Below are 21,928 nucleotides of genomic sequence, written 5' to 3' on the forward strand. Positions count from 1 at the left end.
AAAAAAAGAAAGTTCTTTAGGCTGGAGAACAGTTACAACACATGGAAAACCTAGGTCTCCACAAAGAATTGCAAAGTACAAGAAATAGTAACATTTAGGGAAATAGGAAAAGCTACTTTCTTCATTATTAAATTATTTTATAAAGCTGGGCATGGTGGCACACGCTGTAATCCTCACACTTGGGAAGAGGAAGGAAGACGGCCACAAATTCAAGGCCAGCCTGAACTGCAAACTTGAGACACTGTCTCAAAAAAACAAAAAGAACAAAATAAAGTGCTTTAAAACTAATTATCTAAAAAAAAAAAACAAAAAAAAAAAACCAACTGCTATATGAGATTTATAAGAAACCAAAGGGAAATGTACGCCAACAAATGATACTGATATTGGAAGAGAGAATTCTAACATTATATATGAAGATGTGTAACCACTAATTGAAGCTAGATGGTGATAATAATACATAGTCCAGGAGCAACTAGAAGCACACACACTAGGAAATAATCTGAAATTTACCAAAAACGTTTTAAATCTCAATACCAAAGAAACCCAAGAGTGAAGTGTGGTGTTGTACACCTGTAATCCCAACTACTTGGGAGGCTGAAGCAGGAAGACCACAAACTGAAGATCAGCCTGGTCAACTCAGCACAAGATTTTGTTATCACAAGATAAGTGGGGAGGGAGATAGGCAGGCAAGCAAAGAGGAGATAAAATAATGAAAAAATGAGAACACATGATACACTAAAACCCAAACACGTTAATAACTGCATTACTGTAAATGTAGTTATTAAATACACCAGTTAAAAACAAAGTTATAAGAATGAATTTTAAAAAGCAAGATATAACTATTTAACATTTTCTTTTTGTAGTGCTGGAGATTGAACCTAAGGTGTTACATACGCTAGCTAGGCCACCACTGAACTACATCACTAGCAGAAATTAATTTCAAACCCATTTTAATATAAAGGTATAGAAAAAGTTAATAGTAAAAGAGTATAGGGGCTGGGGAAACAGCTCAGTAGTCTAAGCACCTGCCTGGCAAGTACAAGGACCCAAGTTTGATCCCTGGTACTGCATGCTGTGCTGGCCCTGGAACCAGGCACGTCGGTGCACGCCTGTAATCGCAGCACTGAGAAGGCTGAGACAGAAGGATCACTATGAGTTTGAATTACGTTGTGAGACTCTATAACAAATAAAAATTTTTAAAAAGTACAGTAAAAGAGTATGAAGAGATATGCCATGTAAGTAAGAAAGCTGGAATCACTACATTAATATCCAAGTAGACTTTGCCACCAGGGATACTACCTTGAATAAAGACGTATTTCATAAAGAAAAAGGTCTCAATTCATTGGAAATGATCATCCCAAATGTGTACGTACAAAACAGAACTTCAAAATATCGTGGAGCAAAACCTGGTGAGAACTGAAGGGGGGGAAAATTCATGACTAAGAGATTTTGGCACTCCTTTCAGTTAATGGGTTAAAAAAATTAGCTAAGGATATGTAAGATTTGAACAGCACTGTCAACCAATTTCACAGTTATAGAACACTCCACCCCCATGTAGCATAATACAAGCTCTTCTCAGACATCTTGGAACATTCACTAAGCCAAATTCTGGGCAAGACTGAATAAATTTAAGGCAACTGAAAACTAAAAATCAATAATAGAGAAATATCTGGAAAATTCCCCATTGGCTGAAAGCTAAGTACCCTTCTATACAATCACTGGTAAATAGGAAATTAAAAGAAAAATTTAAAAATACTTTTATTTGCCTAAGAATGAAAATACATCTATTTTATGAGACATAGTTAACAGTCCATGTAGGGAAAATCTAGCTTTTAAATGTGTATTTTTAAAAAAGTTTTCCTTTTTTCTTAGGTCATATCAATGATCTAAAATTCTGTCTTGGGCCAGGGAGATAGCTCAGTAGAATAAGCGCTTGCCTGGCAAGTGTAAGGCCCTGAGTTCAATTCCTGGTGCCATAAGTAAAAATATAAATAAATAAATAAATAAATAAAATTCTGTCTTAAGAAATGAAGAAGTAGGGCTGGGGAAATAGCTCAGTGGAGTAAGTGCTTGCCTGGCAAGCACAAGGTCCTGAGTTTGATCCCTGGTACCACAAAAAAAAAAAAAAAAAAGAAAAAAGAAAAAAAGAAATGTAAAAGTAAGTAGAAATTTAACCTAAAGTAAGTCAATGGAAGAGAAAAAAACAGAATCAGACAAGTGAATATTTAATGTACTAAATTTGCTATTTAATTTTTATTTGTCTTTAAAAGGGGTCAAATATAGTTTCCTTGAGTCTGATTGAGTCCAAATGAGCAAACTTTTAAAATATTAAGCAATCTGTAATTCTTTCCTAATGGACAGAACACTAAAATTTAAAAATATTAATTCTAAAATGTTTACAGTAACACACCAATATGGAATTGTATAAAGTAAAAAAATTTTAAGTTCTTCCTTGCTTCTTTGTTTACTTTAGTTCTACTCTACAGAAATAACCAATGTTAACAGTTTAATGGATATTCTGCCAAAATTTTCCAAAGCAGTCTTTTCTAATATCTTAATTATGTTGAATTTAAATACATACATATATACATATATTTATTTTCCATTTTATGCTGTATACTTTATTCTTATTAGCTTTAAAAGCTCAGTCTCAGCAGTATACAGTTCAAGGCATGTAAGCTGTTAAGTCACCCAGGTGGGGCTGAACTTGTGATCCAATTGTGCTAGGAATATAGGAGTACACCACCACGCTATCTTTTCATTTACATACTATTCCGTATGGCTTTTTTTTGTTTTGGGTGGTACCAAGGATTAGAACTCAGGAGCTTATGTGTGCCAGGCAAGCACTTATTCCACTGAGCTATCTCTCCTGCCCCTCATTTACATACTTTATCTGAGCATGCCTAGTGGTAAAGATATAGAAATACATACACCACACTTGGTGGTCAAGAGAATTCAGCCTTCTAATTTTTAAGTGCAAAGCTAACCTATCACCTTAGGTGTAGCACCTTGAAATCTAAACCACATTGGTTCCAAAGCCACGTTCTCAAGCACTGAACCTACCAGGCATAATGAAGACAAATCTATCGCTACAAGTAAGTATTTACCTGAAGACTTTGGCTTAGGAATTTTCCACCAACCTTGCCAGACCTTCCCTGGAATTGTATTGCAGTCTAAAATGTGTTTCCTCACTGTAACTTACTCCCTTTCTCCTTTATACAGGGTCAAATTAGCACTGCAACTTCAGCTTTCCTTGGTCTCCTCCAGCTTCCCTCCATGTTCTCTCATATGCACTTGCCACTGTACACTTCTTGCAAATCTAATCCTATCTTTGTGTCTGCTCCTTAGGAAACTTAAGCTAACACAGCATGTTAGTCATTTCCATCTGAGTAAGATTGAAAGCATCTGAGGTATAACTGATTATCCTGATCTTAAAATAGGAACTTAAAAAAATTCTTTTTAATTAGGATATGTGCCTTAGGTTAAGAAATGCCATAGATGGCATTGTGTATTAAAAACTTCTTTATTTTCCAGCATGCCAGAGAATTACTTTTTCCCTTTTGATTAAATTTAATTTCAACTGACAATGCTGCTTCTGGCTCTATCAAGATGCCCTAATTTCTCTGTTGCTGCTGCTTTAGTACACTGCTATTCAATTCTTCCTAATGTTAGCTGAACTAGATACACTATTTCAGGCAGAGTAATGGCCTGAATTACTCAGAAAAGCTATAGAGGAATTTTTACTGGAGTGGTTTTTAAGTATTCTTGTTCTAAGGAAAGAGTAGGTGGAATGAAAAAAAAATATATATATATATATAACATTCATACTGTAGAAATGTAGTTTTTATAAGAAAAATGAGAATCTGATCAGTGAACCCACATTTAAAAAAGACTGGCCTTATAGTGACAAATATACCACCTTCCCTCCAGTTCCACGCTCTATAAGGATTAAACTCAGAGCAGCCAATTCAATCTTTTCGGAACTTTCACCATTTTCATTACACTTACTAGCTAATATTTCAGAGAACATTATAAAAGAAAACCTAACTTTCTCTTGAGAATTACCACTTTAATAAGTCTAGCCTTTCCTAAGTTAAATAGTACAGTACAAAGGATACCACAATAAAGACGGATAGCCACTTTGATTATTTTAAAAATTAGGAACTTAAAAAAAGTTTAGATGTATAACAATCATTTTACCCTACCTTTAAAAACTAAATATACATTTATTCACAAATCTGTCACCATAAGGCTAATCTTTTTCCTTAAATGAGAGTTCACTGATTGATACCTCATCTTTCTTAAAAACAAAACAAAACAAAAAACTATACATTTATACACTAAGATTTCTAGGGTGCAGGAATGAGGAGATAGCTCGGCAGTCTAAGTGCCTGCCTGGCAAGTGCAAGGATCTGGGTTTGGTCCCCAGTATCACATGCTGCACCAGACCTGGAACACCAAAACCTGGCATAGTTGCAGAAGCCTGTAATCCCAGTACTGGGGAGGCAGAGCCAGGAGGATCACTATGAGTCCAAGCTGCACAGTGAGACCCTGCACCAAATAAATAAATAAATGATTTAAAAAATAGAAAATATATTTTTTAAAAAAGATTTCTAGTGTAAATTTCCCTAAAGTGAAGAAAGAAAAAAAATCTTTTGTGAAGTAAGCTGAGTTCAAAATCATTCTAAAAAACAGATTCAAAGTGCTATACAGGAAATTAAAACCTCAACCACAAGCTGACAAAACCATTCGAGTGAAAGTGAAAATCGACTTTCTGACCTTAAAGACACCATTGCAGCTAGTGAAAAAGAAAAGATCTCTTAAAAACAACTAGGATGCAGGAAAAAAATAATTCAATACCTGCAAGACGATGCAAGATGAACAATGTGAGACTAATAGGCATCAATGAGAAGGAAGGAGTCAATACAAATGATATAAAAAGAATATGGGCAGAAAACTTCCCAAATATGGGGCAACAATCTGACATTCCTGTAACCGAAGCATATAGAATTCCAAATAACATCTACCCAATTAAAACCCCACCCAGACATACAATAATCAAGGTCCCAGAAATTCAGCATAGGAACAGTATACTAAAAGCTGCTAAAGAAACAAAACACATTTAAAGGAAAACCCATCAGAATAACTGCAGACTTCTCTTCACAAACCATCAAGTTAAGAAGAGCATGGAGCAAAGCACTTCAAGTCTTGCAAGAAAACAAATTCCAACCCAGACTGATATACCCTGCAAAACTCTCTTTTAAGTATAATGGAGAAGTGAAATACTTCCATGACAAAGAACAACTAAAGAATTTCATGATGACAAAGCCAAGCCTACACAGACTACTAAATGATGTTCTAGAGAGGAAGTAAATTGATCAAGCCCCATGAATGAGAATGGAAAGAACCCACCAAATAGGGCAAACAATTAAACACAGGAGAATAAGAGGTATACAATAGTAGCCTTTCAGTTATTCTTTTGTGTTCTGCAGCAAAATATTTCCATCAGCACACTCTACAAATGGACTTGTCTTCCACCCTATGGGTCATGATTCCATCTGAGTCTACAGGGTGGATTTCAAAGAAATAGCTGTAGCTCAGTCCCACAAGTGACACCTGGCCACTAGTAAGTGTCATGGTCATTATGCATGTCCACAACGCACTAGAACTTTGTGCGATATCCTATCCTCAAACTGTTAGAAGTGCTGGTCATTTATTTGCCATTCCAGTATTTATCTTATGTTTTACTCTTAGTACTTCTTTGCTATCATGAAAACTTTTTCTTAGTTCAATTGTTTTGAAACATTTAATTTTTAATTAATTAGTATTTAATTTTCTGAATACTGCTTAATCTTAATTTTTGTTCTAAGATTTATACTGTATCTTTGACTTACAATTTATTTAAAAGACATTGCATGATATCTTTTCTTAGTATTAGAAACTTTAAAAAGTATATTTCTATTTTCTGTTGACTTTATATTACTTCTTCCCTGTCTTTTATACACATAAACACATGTATATATAAATACATGTAGAACCCAATATAAGACTGGTACTGTTTCATAGAAATCTGCAATGACCTTTAAATAAGGGTTCATCTAATATATTTTTTATATAGTCCTGCATAGCTATCACATTGAGAGCTCTTTATTGTTCATCCAGGACCATACTGCAACTTCTCTTGCCTTTTGAATTATGTTCTTCGTTATTTCCTATATGCTACTTTTGGAGGTATTAAAATATTTCAAGTCTGTATAACTAGAAAATCTTACTTTTAGTTTTCAAAGGTATGTTTGCTAAGCATAAAATTCAAAAAGGACAGATCTTTTCTTTCAGTCCTTTAATTCACCTAGTTTCTTACACATTTGGTCCTTTTTTTTCTTTCTAATGTGGAATAAGATGCTATTTAATTTTGTTCTTCCAAAGCTAATATTTTTTATGTATATGCTTTAATGATTTTTTTTCTTTACAATAAGTTTTGGACAATTTCATTTTTTAGTATCTTGGTATGATTTTATTTAAATTTCTTGTGCAAAAGGTTCATTTTTCTTGGAAATGCGGTGTTATGTTGAACTAAATTCAGAAATTTTAAATCTTTAAATATTTATTGTCTACTCCTTTCTACTTTGAGAATTCTAATTACATGAATATAAGTTTCTTGGTTTTGACAGAGTGAACTATTATGACTGATCTGTAAATTCTTTCTTCATTTTTATTTTGGACAATTTCTATTGTTATATTCATTTATGTTTGTAGATTTATTTTCAATTTGCAATCTATTAAAACATAAAATAATAATAATAATAATTAATACATTGCAAAAAATCATTCTAAATTTTTGTAATTTCCACAAACATTTTTTTAATGGTCCTGGGGACTGAATGCAGTGTTGTGTATGTTATGCAAGTGATTTACCACCAAGCTACATCCGTCCATAACTCCCCTCATATTTGTATACTGTTTATACCAAACTCAGCATCAGTATTTTAAATACTCCCCTCTATTAAATCTTTCCAAAGCATTCACTTAGATTTCACTGGAACAATAACTTTTTTTACACTTTGTTGTAATATTTATTAGTCATTAGCTTGTATAATCAAAGTAATTCTTTTTTTTTGGGGGGGGTCAGGCCTATAGGGTGTTCAGGGCCTCACTATAGATCAGACTGTTCATAGCCTCCCAAGTGCTGGGATTATAGGCATGCGCCACCCCACCCAGTCTCAAATGCCATCTCAGTGCACCCCAGGGGCAGGGCCAGCATGGTAGGCCCAGGGATCGAACCCCGGCTCTCGTGCCTGCTTGCAGGTACTTTATTCCACTGAGCTATTTGGCCGGCCCCAAAATAATAAATTCAAATGTCCTAAACAGGTTGGGAACTGTCTAAGTGATTGCTGAGAGACAAAAACTCGAAATGGAAACAGAAATGAGTAGTTACACTGAGACAATCTTCTGGTCTTGAAAGTCTGGCTAACCAGTAACTTTCACGGTCATTATGCATGTCCACAACACACTAGAACTTTGTGCGATATCCTATCCTCAAACTGTTAGGATTGCTGGTCATTTACTTGACATTCCAGTATTTATCTTATGTTTTACTCTTAGTACTTCTTTGCTATCATGAAAACTTTTTCTTAGTTCAATTGTTTTGAAACATTTAATTTTCTGAACATTGCTTAATCTTAATTTTTGCTCTAAGATTTATACTGTATCTTTGACTTACAATTTATTTAAAAGACATTGTATGATATCTTCTCCTAGTATTAGAAACTTTAAAAAGTATATTTCCATTTTCTGTTGACTTAAAAAAAAACAGAGGTTTATACCTATGTTGTTTATTTACTATTTCTTGCCTATATCTTGTAATATGAGAAACTACTTTGGCAGTAACAATACACAATGTACTAACCATTGTTACTCTCCTAAAATCTTATTTTGAGATTTTGTACCATTGTTTTTATTTTTTTTCTTTAAAATAACTGATGTCAAAAAAAGAAATAAAATGCAATATAACCTACAAAAATAAAAATATTCCATGAAAATTGTAAAAAATAATAATAATAAAAATAAATTAAAAATAAAAGAAAGTCTGGCTAATACACCCATACATTCTCCAGGGCACCTGGGAAGCATGTTCAGTTATATTCAGGAAGATTCTAACTATAGTAGCTTATTTTCTTTTAGATACCCAATAACCTATACTTCTAGTTCCCCATTTCAACCAACGTTAGTGGTACCACAGAATTTTACCTCTTTCTCTTCTAGTGTTCCTACACCTAATTTATCATTACTTTAAACCTCTCGATGGAGAGGGTTGACAATTCATCATTAATAAATTAAGACATTAGTAACTCACTATAGTATGAAAACTTGGAATTTTATTGTAATTATTTCATTTATATATCATACCAATTCTATGAAGACAACTGGAAAATTTTCTTTAAATAATCAGATGATAAAAAGTTTAGGCTTTGCAGGTCCCTATTGCAAAATGGACCCTTACCAGATCTGGGCCATAGTCTGCTGCCTTCTATTGTAAGACAAGTTAGAATAGGTAATATTGTGATTTTTCTTATGGATACACAGTACATATTTTTAGCAACTAACACTTTCAAAAACATGTGACAGGTACATTTACACATGCTGCATGCTTTTATATGCATTATCTGACTCAATCTTCACAGCTATCTTATACCATTATTGCTATTATTATTTCTTTTAGAAATAAAGAATTGAAACGTAATTTCTCAACAATTAATAAGCAGTAAAATCAGAATACAAATTCAGAAAGAGCAGCAATCACTAAGCTTTACTACTTCTGAAAAAACTTTCACCTAATGTATCCAAAACATACAGATACTGATATGGCCTTAAATATAATACTGATCTTCTGACATGGTGCTTATTAAATATTCAGAAAAACTAACATTGTAAAGGGAGATCCAAAAACACCTTAGCCCAATCAATGATTAACTAATGGTGTAGAATTTTGCACTGAAAGGAATACTAGCTCTTGAGAGTCAGAGAGCTAACATTTGGAATCAGTGTTCTGGTTTTTTAACGAGGCAGCATGAGAGAATCTTAATTATGGAATACAAAAATGCAGCAAATAATTTTAAGAGTATAACATTCAACGTGTGTCATTCAGCATGAAAATAATAAATCATATTATAAAATAGAAGGTCAGCAATAGAGCAAGTCAGGTATACATTTATGGGTAAACTACAGTGACAGAGGGAAATATAAGCCAAGAGAAATGTACAATGTCCAAATGATATTCATCCCACAACCAAGAGGAATTCAAGGCAAGAAGGTAATGTTACAGAAGTCCACAACAAAGGGGAACATACTGCAGTATCCCAGAAAGCAATATTCAGAAATGTAATAATATAACAAATGGATTCAGAAGACTAATAGATCATCCTGTTATTGTAAGCTCCCATCTTCTAAATAAAGAGCTCTCATTTCTGCTGTGAGCATGTGTTGGAGACAAATAATGACAAAGATGGGAAAGAGGTACAGAAGTTAAAACATAGCCAGGGAGATAATGGCATAAGCACCTGCCTGGCAAGTGCAAGGTCCTGAGTTTGATCTCCAGTAACACCCACTTCTCTGCCAAAAAAAAAAAAAAAGCAGGAGCAGGAGGAACAGGAGGAGGAGCAGGAGGAGGAGGAGGAAGAAGAAGAGGAGGAGGAGAAGAAGTTAAAACTTTAGAGAAGGAAAGGACTATGCAGTAAAGTATAGCAGATGAAACCTTTGGAAGCCTATTGCTATCCCATCCTTTCTTGGATTAGGGGAAAATGCAAGTGATTCAAAGCATGTTTCTTTGCTTGCTCCATAGAAGCAATGGGCTTGAGGCTGCTGCCACAGTCTATACAAAGACTTGTGTCAAAGGATTATCACTTGCATGATGATGATAATAATAAGAACAAGAAGAGCAAACATACATACTATTCATTATACACCAAGCAAAGTTTTTAAGTAAACCTCATAATCATCCTATGAGACAGGTGGTTTGAGGATCCCTCTCTTTGATGAGGATGCTTATGAAACCCGGAATAAATAGCTGAATGGTTTTGCCAAAGTTCATACAGCCAATGAGACTGAAGCTGAATTAAAACCCAGGCAGTCCGGCTCCCCAGCCCATATTTTAACCATTCTGCTTTACTTTGTTGTGCCACCACAAACCATTGGCATCTGACTGTCTTAGTGCATAAAGCACTCTGAGCAATGAAGGCAAGATCAGGGTAAACAACAGACAGTGTACCTGGAGAGACAATCTTGGAAAACTTGGATATGCTTAAGGAAGTAACTTGAACTTGAGAGAAAAATTAACCCAATGGAGTAAGAAATTATATTATCACACCAATCTGAACATATTAAACTAGCAAACTAAACCATTCTAAATGTTCTGAGTACTCTATAACTCAGATCATAAATTCTGGTCCTCTATAATAAGTACTTGTACTGATTTTTCAACAAATGAATACAAATATTTTTTAAAATTAAAGTAGTTATGCTATAAATGAATTTTTTAGCTACACTACTTCAAAGAACTGTCAGCACTGATTTTATCAATATTATAGGCAAAAGAAGAAATAATTTAAAAGTTCTGATGTTAGACTTTACATAAATATGTATTTTCTCAATACGGACACAACATTTGTTTGCAAAATTAGTACTCACTAAACAGAGGCTACGCTTAAACTAGGATAGCACTTTGTAATTTAGAATTTAGTATAACTCATATAAAGGCAACAAAGTAGGAAAACATGTCAGAACTTGAAAGATATTCTCAGGGATGTGCCTTCCTAGTTAATATGAATTTCTTGTTTATAGATCAGTAAGCAAAACAAATCAGAAACGTGAGAAAGAGCAGCTGTGGAATACCAACCTAATATTCTAGATGCAGCTCCTAAAACACAGTTCTACCCAACCACTCCCAGGCAGCACACAGGGAGAGGTCAAACACAAATACTAAAGACAAGCTGCAAATGGTCACTGAGTCTGCCATCCTTGTATGACAGCAATAGTTTTAGGGCTCTCTGAGTAGAACCTTGGTATGATGCTTATATGCTCTTAAGAAAAACTAGACACAAATAAAATTGTTTTAAAAATAAAACTGTGTTGACAAAAAGAAACACACACACACACACACACACACACACACACACACACACACATCTATGATTCAGGAAAGTATACCTTGATATGGAAAACACTGATCAATCTGTACGACCTTTTGTATTTTATTAACTATAACAAAAATTAGGAATTAGGAAAAATATGTATATATGTACATGTATTTACATAATAAATGTTCCTAGAGAGGAAATGTCAAATTACAAAGAGTAAATAATCTGGTTCAAAATGGCAGTCCTAGAATTTGGCAACATACTGTTGTCGGTAGGTTCTTACAATCTAAATCAATCAACTGCTAATTTCAATAAGGTATATGGACCTCTAAACTTTGAAACTTCCTTCTTGACACTGTAAAAATAGTTTGTTTTTTCTTCTTCAGGAACACTAGGATAACTTCTTAATGACATTCATATTTAAAATATGAAGGGAATAACCAGTTGGATTCCTGATTTCTGATTCTAGTCTATATTAAGGTCCAGCTAGACCTCATTTATTTGAATTCTAACAGATAATCTAAGTATTTATTACAAATTTTTCTTCATTTAAGCAGATGTTAGTTACCTGCAATCAAAAGGGCTTGACCAAAACAAATAGACTTTTAATTTGAATTCTAAAAGCCTGAAATGTGGAAGCAAATCAATTCTTAAGCAAAACAATGTTTTTTAAGTCCATTGAAATATGAAGCGCCCTAATCAATGCTATTCATGAATATCCTTTATTTTGAATCACAGAAGTTGCAACCAAACGTACCCAGAGAAAATACATGCCTTCATGTGGAAATAAGCATCTTCAATACTATAATCCCCGTAAAATTTAAGAATACATTTTCCATAACAGTGGCTTTCAAACCAATTATAGGCAACAACGTATTTTCTTCTAATGAAATCTTAGGTTTATGCCTAATGCAAAGAATAGATGAGAAAAATCTGTTCTGTCCATGTGTATGTGTAGAAGCCTGCAGGCAGAAAACCCTATCTGATGGCCAGCCTCTCCCCCAGCCGCAGGCTCCTTGAGGAGTCACTGTGCAGCCCCTGTGACTTGCATGAATCACAGCTAAAAACCACTGTATTTAAAAAGATAAAGCACTATTCTACACTTTAATATCACAACTTTAAAGACACAAAATCAATCACAAATCTATTTACCTGTGAACTTTAAAACTCTTTCCATCAACATAAATATCAATATCTGCACAACAACGCTTCACATAAAGCTTCAATAAATCTTCTCCTAATTCAGAGGCAGGTTCCAAGCCACAATTATCTTTAAAAGAGAAAAATAAGACTAAGAATGTAATACTATAAACATCACCAAATTTTGTTTTCTAATATTAAAAGGAGGGTTTTCTACATAATTATCTCAATTAGCTGAAATATTTAAGTGGAAAGTTCAAAATTTTTAAAACTGTAATTCATTCACTTTTTCTGTATTACTGGCCTTTAAATATAAATACACATTTAAACATATCAGAACATTATATACCAAAAATAAATTTATTTCATGAATATCTAATTAGAAAGTTTTCCAATTTTAATACTCTTGTATTACTTAATTCCTTCCCATGCCCTATACTATACTTCAGATGTTGACTGTCCCCCAAAGGTGCCTGTGTTACAGGCTTGGTCCTAAGGGGGGTGATTGTGGAGGTGCTGCAGACCTTTAGGAGATACAGCCAAGTGGAAGATCTCCTGGGAGCATGCCCTTGAAGGAAATAGTGGCACCCTGGCTTCTTTTCTGGCCTCCAGATCATTAAAGTGAGCAATTTGTTTCACTAGCTGTGTCCTCATGAGTTAGAAAGTAACAGTTCTGCCTGATCGTGGATGGCAAACCTCTAAAACTATGAGCCAAAACAAGCCTTTCCTCTTTATACATGAAGTATCTCAAGTATTTCATTATAAGGAAGGAAAGCCAGTGAATGTACCCTACTTCATGAACATTTGGCTAAAATGAATGTGTAAACTGATAAAAACTCAACTGAAATAAATGGGCTTCTTAGAGGACTATGATATTAGTACTGCATACAGCATGAAGAGATATTAAAAAATAGGTATTTTTTAAAACTATTTGTTCCTCACTATTTTGGCAGTGGAAAGTAAAAAGATACATATACATAAAAAGGAAAAATACTACACTGTATATCACAGTTCATAGATATAGCATGGATTCACTGTATTTTGTAGAGTAGTATATTATCATTGTAATTATGCCATAATAAAATAGAACTTTTATTTATTTATTTATTTATTTTTAGGTAAGATCTTCCTATGTAGCTCAGGTTGCCCTTGAACTCATTACATACCCCAGGGTGGCCTCAAACTCACAGCGATCTTCCTGCCTCAGCTTCCTAAGCAGGATTACAGGATTACAGGTGTACACCACCATGCCTCGCTTACACTGCTAAAGCTGAGCTGAAACTATCTCCACCCTTCGAGTGCCCACACAATGAACTGCAGCCTAACTTAGTAAGTAAACAAAACCAAACAAGGTCTCAAACAATCACATACAGCCAAACTTTACACAATCACAGGTAGCTATCTGATCAGACCAGGTACAAAAAAGGGAAAGGTCTACTTATAACAAATGAAGTTATGTCTGTATTTTACTTCCATTTTGCCTATAAGTAGCCCCTATTCAGTTGGTAAAGTAGAGCCTTATGAACCTTTTTCTGATACTGAATGCTGCCTACTTCATATGAACTATTCCTTGTTCAAATAAATTCAGGTAAGCTAACTTTGTCTAAAGATTTCCTTTTAACACATATATGTATCATACTTTGTCAGCCCAGAAACTTTGGTTAGTACATTTGCAAAAATTAGTCAGTGCTGATAGATTTCCACTAACCAAATCTATTAACCTGGAATATTAACTACAATACCAGGCTGGCTCTACCACTAAAATCTAAGCATTACTCAAAACCTCACTTTCATGCCCTGGTTCAAGTCACTAGCATCTCAACCAGATTTCTGCAATAACCTCCTCACAACATCTAGAGGTATCTTTTCTTTTCTTTTCTTTTTTGTATTTTTAGGGAACGGTTTACCGGGTGTTCAGGGTCTCACTATTAGTTCAGACTCCTAGTGATCTACCTGTTTACAGTGCTGGGACTACAGGCGCGTGCCACCATGCCCAGTCTCAACTGTTGTCTCAGTGTGCCCCGGGGGTGGGGCCGGCATGACAGACTGGGGATCGAACCCTGGCCCCAATCCGCTGAGCTATTTGGCCAGCCCTAAGGTATCTTTTAAAAATGTAATTCAGAACACTATACATCCCAGCTCAAAATCATCCTAAGGCTCACCCCATTTCTTTAAAAACGACAATCTTTAGCCTCATACAAGATCCTACAACATCTGGCTCCTCTCTAACTTCAATGTGTACTACTCTGCTCATTTCTACATTTATTTATTCATTCATTTATTATTTTTTTATTTATTTCAAAGTCTTGTGTGTTCAGGACAGCCCTGAACACACTATATAGCCTTAGCTGGCCTTGAACTCACAGCAATCCTCCTGACTTGGCCTCCTGAGTGCTGAGATTACAGGTGTGCACCACCTTGTTAGGCCCATTTCTATATTTCTTATTCTTCCAATATGACAGGTACATTCCCATCTTAGAATCTTTACACTAACACTCCTTCTGCCTAGAATATTTTTCTCTAAGGCGTCCAAATGGCTAATTTTCTCACCTCTTAAATTATCACTTAACTATCACCTTTTCAGAGGCTGAAGCTAACCACTCTAAAATTACAACTCTAGCTGAGTGTGGTGGAGCACCTGGGAAGCTGAGACAAGATTGCTGTGAGTTCTAGGCTAGCCTGGGCCACACAGTGAATTCAAGGCTAGGCTGAACTACATAATGAGATCTTGTCTCAAAAGTCCCCCCAGAAGACTAAATAAATAGAATTACAACTCTTTTGCTGTTCCTCATAGCTCTCTTTCTCAATCCGCTGTTTATTTTTATAGAAATGGGCCTGACATGGTGGTGTTATTATATAAAGAAAGAACACTTCTGGGCATATTCAGGTGAGTCATGGAGGTGTGACCTTGACTACTATACTTGGCCCTTTAACTCTCTCTCTCTGATGGTGTTCTCATTCTTTGCTTCCTTGCTGCCACAAACTAAGCATCTGTGTTCTACCACCAGCTATTTCCTGCCATGAGCCATAATATCCCTGCAACTATGAACCCAATTAAACTGCTTCTTAGTTGTGGGTGCTGGGCCTTGTGTCCCACTGATGAAAAACTATACACCTAGCATGTGGACTTAACATTGATAGACTTTTTGACCATTACTCTCTAAACAGTGCAGTCAAACAACTGTACTTTATATGGCATTTACACTGTGTTAAGATATATGCAACCTAGAGACACTTTAAAGTATATAGGAGAATGCAATAGGTTACAAGCAAATATTTTATATAAAAGAGTTGAGCATCAGAATATTCATTTCCTGGGGAGTAGGGATGTCCTGGAACATCCACTCCTCTGTGAGACTATGTTAACAGCAATGCTTTCATTTTCTTAATAGTATGAGCTAGGCATGGTGGTATATACCTATAATCTCAGTTACTTGGGAGACTGAGCTAAAAGGAACACAAGTTTGAGTCTGGCTTGGGTAACTTGCTGAGAATGTGTTTCAAAATAAAATTTTAAAAGGTCTAGGGATGTGGCTGTATGGTAGAGCATTTTCCTAGTATACTCCTGAATACCTGGCTTCAATCCCTAGTACTACAGAAAAGTAAAAAAACAGTGGCCCAACTTGAAAAAAAAAAAAAAAGGTCATCCTTCCAATAAGGCTTTTCATGATAGAGCTTCAGCTTGTATCTCCAGGCTTACTCTGTTACTGTGACCACTCCTGTCCTGACTTCACCCTACTCCTAAACAAACCATTTCTAGTTTTCCAAGTGGGTTATATGTCTGACTTCATCTGTTTCTAAGCATACAGTCATGTTTACCTTGCCTGGAATACTCCCCCCCTTAAACTATTTCTGCTAGGATAACTCCTGGTTTTCTTTTTTTTTTTTAAACATTTATTTATTTATTTATTTTGTGTGTGTGTGTGTGTGTGTGTGTGTGTGTGTGTGTGTGTGGCCAGCTCAGCCCACCAGGGGGCGGGGCGGGCTGGCATGTGGTGCTGGGGGATCGAACCGCGGTCCCTGTGCTTTCCCAAGCTTGTTCCAAGTAGGTGCTTTACACCACTGAGCCATCTCACCAGCCCACTCCTGGTTTTCTTTTAGGATTCAACTAAGTAGTTATCTCCTCTATGTTGAGCTTTCTCTAAAAGCCCAAGTCCAGGTTGCATGTGCCCTATTTGTGTCCTCTTAACACTTTGTATATGACCCACCTACTGTATCTCCAACTAGACTGCAAAACAAGTACAGTAATTTGTTCGCTCATATCCTAAACCTACCACAAAGTAGACAATTAAAAGATATAATAAAGCTGGGAATGGTGGCTCAAGCCTGTAATCCCAACACTCAAGAGAATGAGGCAGGAGGATTACTATGAATGTAACGGGCTATGTAGTGAATTGAAGAGCAGTCCAAACTACATAGTAAAACCTGATGGGGAGTAAAAAAAAAGATGTGATAAATGACTATAATGACATTTCAGGAATACCACAAAGATAAAGACATAGAAGTAACAAAACGCAATTCTTTGAGGGAAAATCAGTTAATTCACTAGGTCTAAAGCTGCAGGGATATGAGGCAGAGTCATAGAGAGGATGCAGTGAAGGTCAGGTAGGAGCAAATTCATGAAGTCTCCTTATGCCACAGAAAGGAATCTGAAATTTAAATTAAGGATATGGGAGATTAACAAATAATTTTACCAAAGTGGATGTCATAGCCAGACCTGTAATTAACATTATTCTATATAATACAAATTGAGGCCACCATAATTACGAACCTAGAGACTATCTGGGTTAAACATTCTCAAGAAAAACTGCAAAAAACAAATAAAGAAATGACAGGAAAATAAAGAAAAAAAAATTTAAGAGTATCTAAGAGAGAAATCACCACTGCTTACATAATTTAGGCTTTCTGGAGCCTGATTCTCCTAACTTGTCCCACAAACCACCTCTAAAGGCTTCCGAAGCACATGGTAAGATATTGTGCAAACTGAGGCCCTGGTCATCAAACCACTTCTCTGTATTGGTCCACTAGGTATCGCTAGAGGAAAACACCAGTTACCCACAACTCAGAGGAGGAGGGTTTATTCTGTCACATTTTCAGAGGTTTCAGTCCATGGTTGGCTGGCTCTGACACAGAAAGAACATAGCTGAGAGGCACGGAGAGGAAATCTGTTCCCCTCTAGATGGCCAGAAGCACAGAGTTAGAACCAGAGCAAGACATAACCACCACAGCACACTTCCGGTGATGAACTTTCTCCTCTCAGGCCCAATCTCCTAATAGCACATTTAGCTATGAATTCATCAGTGGTTTAATCCATTAATGAGTATAATGCACCATGATCTAATCACCATCCAAAAGTCCAAGTTCTAAACAAATGAGACTGTTAAGGGACACTTTAGATCAAACTATAGCATGTCCCAAAGTCAATACTGGTGTTTATATCTCCACCCACCTTCTTAAACCCTCAAGCTAATGAGCAGATCTGGCAGCAGCCTACAAAAGCTCAGAGTTTCCTAAGTTTTTTGGTTTTTGAGACAGAGTCTCACTATATAGATCAGGCTAGCCTTGAACTCAGTGTACCTCAGGCTGGCCTCAAACTCATAGTGATTCTTTTGCCTCTGCTATCCTACTGCTGAAATAACAGGTGTGTACCTCCACACTGGATTAGAGTTTCCTAATTTTGGAGTTCATCTGTGGTGAAATTCCATTATAGGCAGAGTAACATCAGGGCTTCAGTGCATCATCTCATGGAATTTGACAACTGAGAACTGGCACTAAGATGTTTCACGAGTAATAATAGGTCTTTTCTCTGATCCAAAGACCTCAGGCTTCTTGTCAGAACCAATCAATGTTTCTCTAATTAATGTTCTCTTTCTACCAATTCACAGTAACTCCAAAGATGCAACCCTTCTGATACCTACTTCTACAAGTAAATTTAAGGTCTTTTCAAAGGTAAATGCTGTATACATTCCAAAATGTAGGCAAAACTAAGCAACTATTTAATTAGGTTGCTAGTTTTTTACACGTGTCACACTGCTGCATAACAGTTTTAAAGGAATACATACATTGTGTTATAACTTAACTACGTTCTGCTAAAATGTATGATACAGAATAGAATAAGGGAAATGACAGGTACAGTGGAGTTTTAAGCAGTGAAAAACAGGATTGTAAATTATATAGATTTAGTTATAATAAAACTATCTCCAATTACTTGGAAAAGCTGGAAGTTGACTACTACTTCCTTTCTCTATGTTTATTGAAATCAGTAGTTCCATTTCCAAAGTATGCTTTTCTTTATATCAGAATGTAATTATTTTTATGATTATAAAATTTTATAAAAATCCATCAAAAATACTTCACCAGTGAAAATTAAACTGTCATCTTTATCACTGCCATCCTCTGGAATTTCATGCTTCTGAAGAGCAAAATCAGATGAATTTTTACACTTTTGAAAATTCACGTCAAGATTCTCTTGTATCCCACTGTCCATTGTCATTTTACTAAGAATTTCCTCTTCATGGCTTTTTATGTTTCTGTTTGATGAATATATAATCCTAAAAGACAAAATATAAAATATTAATTTAAATGATTTTTAAAAAGAAAACTAGTTTTCCCAATATACTGCTTTCATATGTGAAATATATATTATATATGTAAAATATACAATTCATATATAAAGCATTATTTCAAAAGTTTTTTAGTCTGAACTATAGGAAGTCAAATGAAAACTATGTATATCTTGACAAGTAGTATATAATTTTTTTTTAAATATGGAAAGTAGCCAAGTGTGGTAGTGCACACCTGTAATCCCAACACTAAAGAGGCTGAGACAGGAGGATCACTGTGAGTTTAAGGCCAGGCTGACCTGCATGGTGAAGCCCTGTCTCAGAAAGACAAAAAATATAAAAAAAGTTGCAAATAATTTATAATGTCTAAAAATCAAATAAAATGACAAGGTCAGCTGGGGCATGAGCACTTGCTTGGCAAGTGCAAGGTCCCGAGTTCAATTCCCGTTACAAAAAAAAAAGAAAGCTAGGGAGATGGCTCAGTGGAATAAGTGCTTGCTTGGCTAGTACAGGTGCCTGAGTTCAATCCCCAGTTCTGAAAGAAAAGAAAATAGAACAAAATGACAAGGTCAATCTCCAGAATGACACAGATTTGCAAACCTAACTCAAGAAGAAGCAGAATATCTGAGTCAACTAACAAATAGTAAATGTTAAGATTTAGGGGATTTCATTGGTAAGTTCTGACAAATTTAAATGAACACCAATCCTTCATAAACTTCTTCATTCCCTAATGCTGTATTGAGAACACAGATACAGAAAAGATCTCATAAGAAAAGCCAAACAGATCAATACTCTTTATTAAGACAAAGGAAACAATCCCCAACAAAATTATAGTAAATTGAACCCAGAAAAATATATAGAATTATATGCCATGACCAGCTGGAATTTATCTGAGGAATTAAGGGTAAGAAAGAAATAAGAAAATCAATGTTGTATATCATATCAACGGTATAAAGGACAAGGAGCTGAGGAGATAGCTTGGGTCTCTAAAACACCTGCCTGGCAACTGCAAGGCCCCAGGTTCAATCCCTGGTAGCACATGCCATGCCAGTCTCAAGACCGGATGTGGTGGCACTGTGGTCCCAACGCTGGGAAGACTCAGACAGAATGCTAACTACAAGTGTGTACTGCGTAGAAGACCCTGTAATAAATAAAAACTAAACAGAAGCCAGTTGGTAGGACTAACAGCACCAAGTGCCTACTTGAGGCTCAAAGTCATGAATTTAAAGTGAAACCAATTAGTGTGGCTGCATGTTTGTTCTAGCCACATTCAGCTGCATGGACATAAAAAGTCAGACATGATTTTGGGTTTTGACATGCAAATAAAACAAGTTCAAAACAAGACAAGGTAACTGCATGCAAAAGAAATTTAAGTTGAGTAAGGAGGGAAATGAAGACATAAGAGACTACTAAAATGTGGTTAAGAAATAGTAAATTGTAGGTCCTGATGGAGTGGACATAGCTTGTCCGCATCAAAACACTTGTGACATTTGATTCCCAATGCAGCAGCGTCAGGAGGTAGGATAGCCTCCTTAGGTCATGGGGGCACCGCCCTCATGAACAGATTTATGTCTTTCCCTATAGAGTGGATCAGTTCTTGGGGAATGAATGAGCTTTCATTTGAGCTTTATTCTTGGGGACCACTTATAAATTGAGTCCAGACCATGTTTGAGTCCTTGTCCTGTGTTATGGTTTGTGTATAGGTGTCCCCCCAAAGCCTCAAGCAGTCTTGGGGCAGCTTCTGGAGTTTGTGATTGATTACTGTGGGTGTGGATGCTGCACCTGCCCTGGGGCAGGTAATTTGCATTACAATGTAAGGTGGAAAGAGAAGCTAGCTGTTTGAGCTGCTGCTACCCCTCCCTCCCTTGCGCTCTTGCTCTTTGCCACCACCATGAAAAGTTGCTTTTTGCTCTGTGCTGCTCTGCGTTGCACTCAGCTGAGTATAGACTAAAACCTCCAGTAACTGTGAGCTAAATAAACCTTTCCTTCCTTCATTTTGAGTGTCGGGTATTAGTCCCAACAAGAGAGAAGAGTAACTAAGACATCCTGTAAGCTGGAACTCAAAAACTCTCAGCTTTCTCCAGTCACAGCTGAAGCCCCACAGCTAGTGATGCAGAGGCATTTACAGGGCAAGATAAGATGTACTGAAGCAAACAAGGAACTTTAAGGCAATGTAGTAGTAGTCAAGGTTTCACCTGGGGAAACTATAGTTTCCTTACTGGCCCTTGTCTCATCCTTGCAACCTTACAAGTTTGCTTTGTTCTTTTTACTATGCCACAGCAATCACGACCCTGTTCCAGGAAAATTACACCACACTCTCTGAAAATGTGTGTTTGTGCTCAGTAAGTAGTGGGCCAGTCAGGTCTTTGTCTTTGCCCATTCTGAGGCACTGACCCCTATTCCCACTTACAAATTACTAAATCTGTCTCCATCTCTTATCTTTTATTGCACCGTGCATACTGGCAGTTAAGAGATCTTGGCCAGGTCCCCAGCAAGTTATAATAAACCAAGTCCAGCCCCACTTTCCTATTTATGTCTCACACAAACATTCCTTCCCTTACCGGTGCTCATCTCTTTCCAATATATTGCCACAAGGCCATCATTAGAAGCCAAGCAAATGCTAACATCATGCTCTTGGACTTCTGGAATCATGAGCCAAATAAACCTTTTCTTTACAAATTACCCAACGTTGGGTATTATGTTAAAGCAAGAAAAAATGGACTATGATAATGAATGATTACACTTAGACTTTTGAAGTAAATTACACAAATTAAGAGAATGAGATGTTTAGAATTGATGCTATAAAGTCAGTCACTGGTAATAATGAGTTAGGATCTGATGTTCTCAGTAGTTGATGTACTCAAATTCAACTTAACTTGACTGCAGCTATCTTTTTTTTTTTCAAGAAATCTTAATTTTTTTTATTTTTTAAAACAATTTTTTTTGGTTATTTCTTTTTTCCCATAATTTTATTGATAAACAAATACCAATGAGACAGTTTCAAACCAAACTGGTAGAACAGTTTCAATAATTAACACATTGCATACATTCTTCCTAGTGGTTAATTGCTGTACAAGATGCAGACATGATATC

At 35.8% G+C, this 21,928-nt stretch overlaps 1 protein-coding gene across 2 annotated transcripts in view; it reads right to left on the reverse strand.

Moving 5' to 3' along the window:
* Kiaa1107 (KIAA1107 ortholog) overlaps positions 1-21,928 on the reverse strand; it is a 171,156-nt gene that overhangs the window by 123,305 nt on the left and 25,923 nt on the right. Inside the window, exons 3-4 of one of the 2 annotated variants that reach the window (XM_023720336.1) lie at positions 18,630-18,823; positions 12,285-12,402 (exon numbers count right to left, since the gene is read on the reverse strand). In XM_023720336.1, the coding sequence (XP_023576104.1) occupies positions 12,285-12,402; positions 18,630-18,823 (312 nt within the window). Of the gene's footprint in view, positions 1-12,284; positions 12,403-18,629; positions 18,824-21,928 lie in introns of those variants that run through there. The other variant, XM_023720337.1, reaches the window with a different exon arrangement.

This window comes from Octodon degus, unplaced genomic scaffold, assembly GCF_000260255.1.
Source record: "Octodon degus isolate 3935 unplaced genomic scaffold, OctDeg1.0 scaffold00074, whole genome shotgun sequence".
Taxonomy (NCBI): domain Eukaryota; kingdom Metazoa; phylum Chordata; class Mammalia; order Rodentia; family Octodontidae; genus Octodon; species Octodon degus.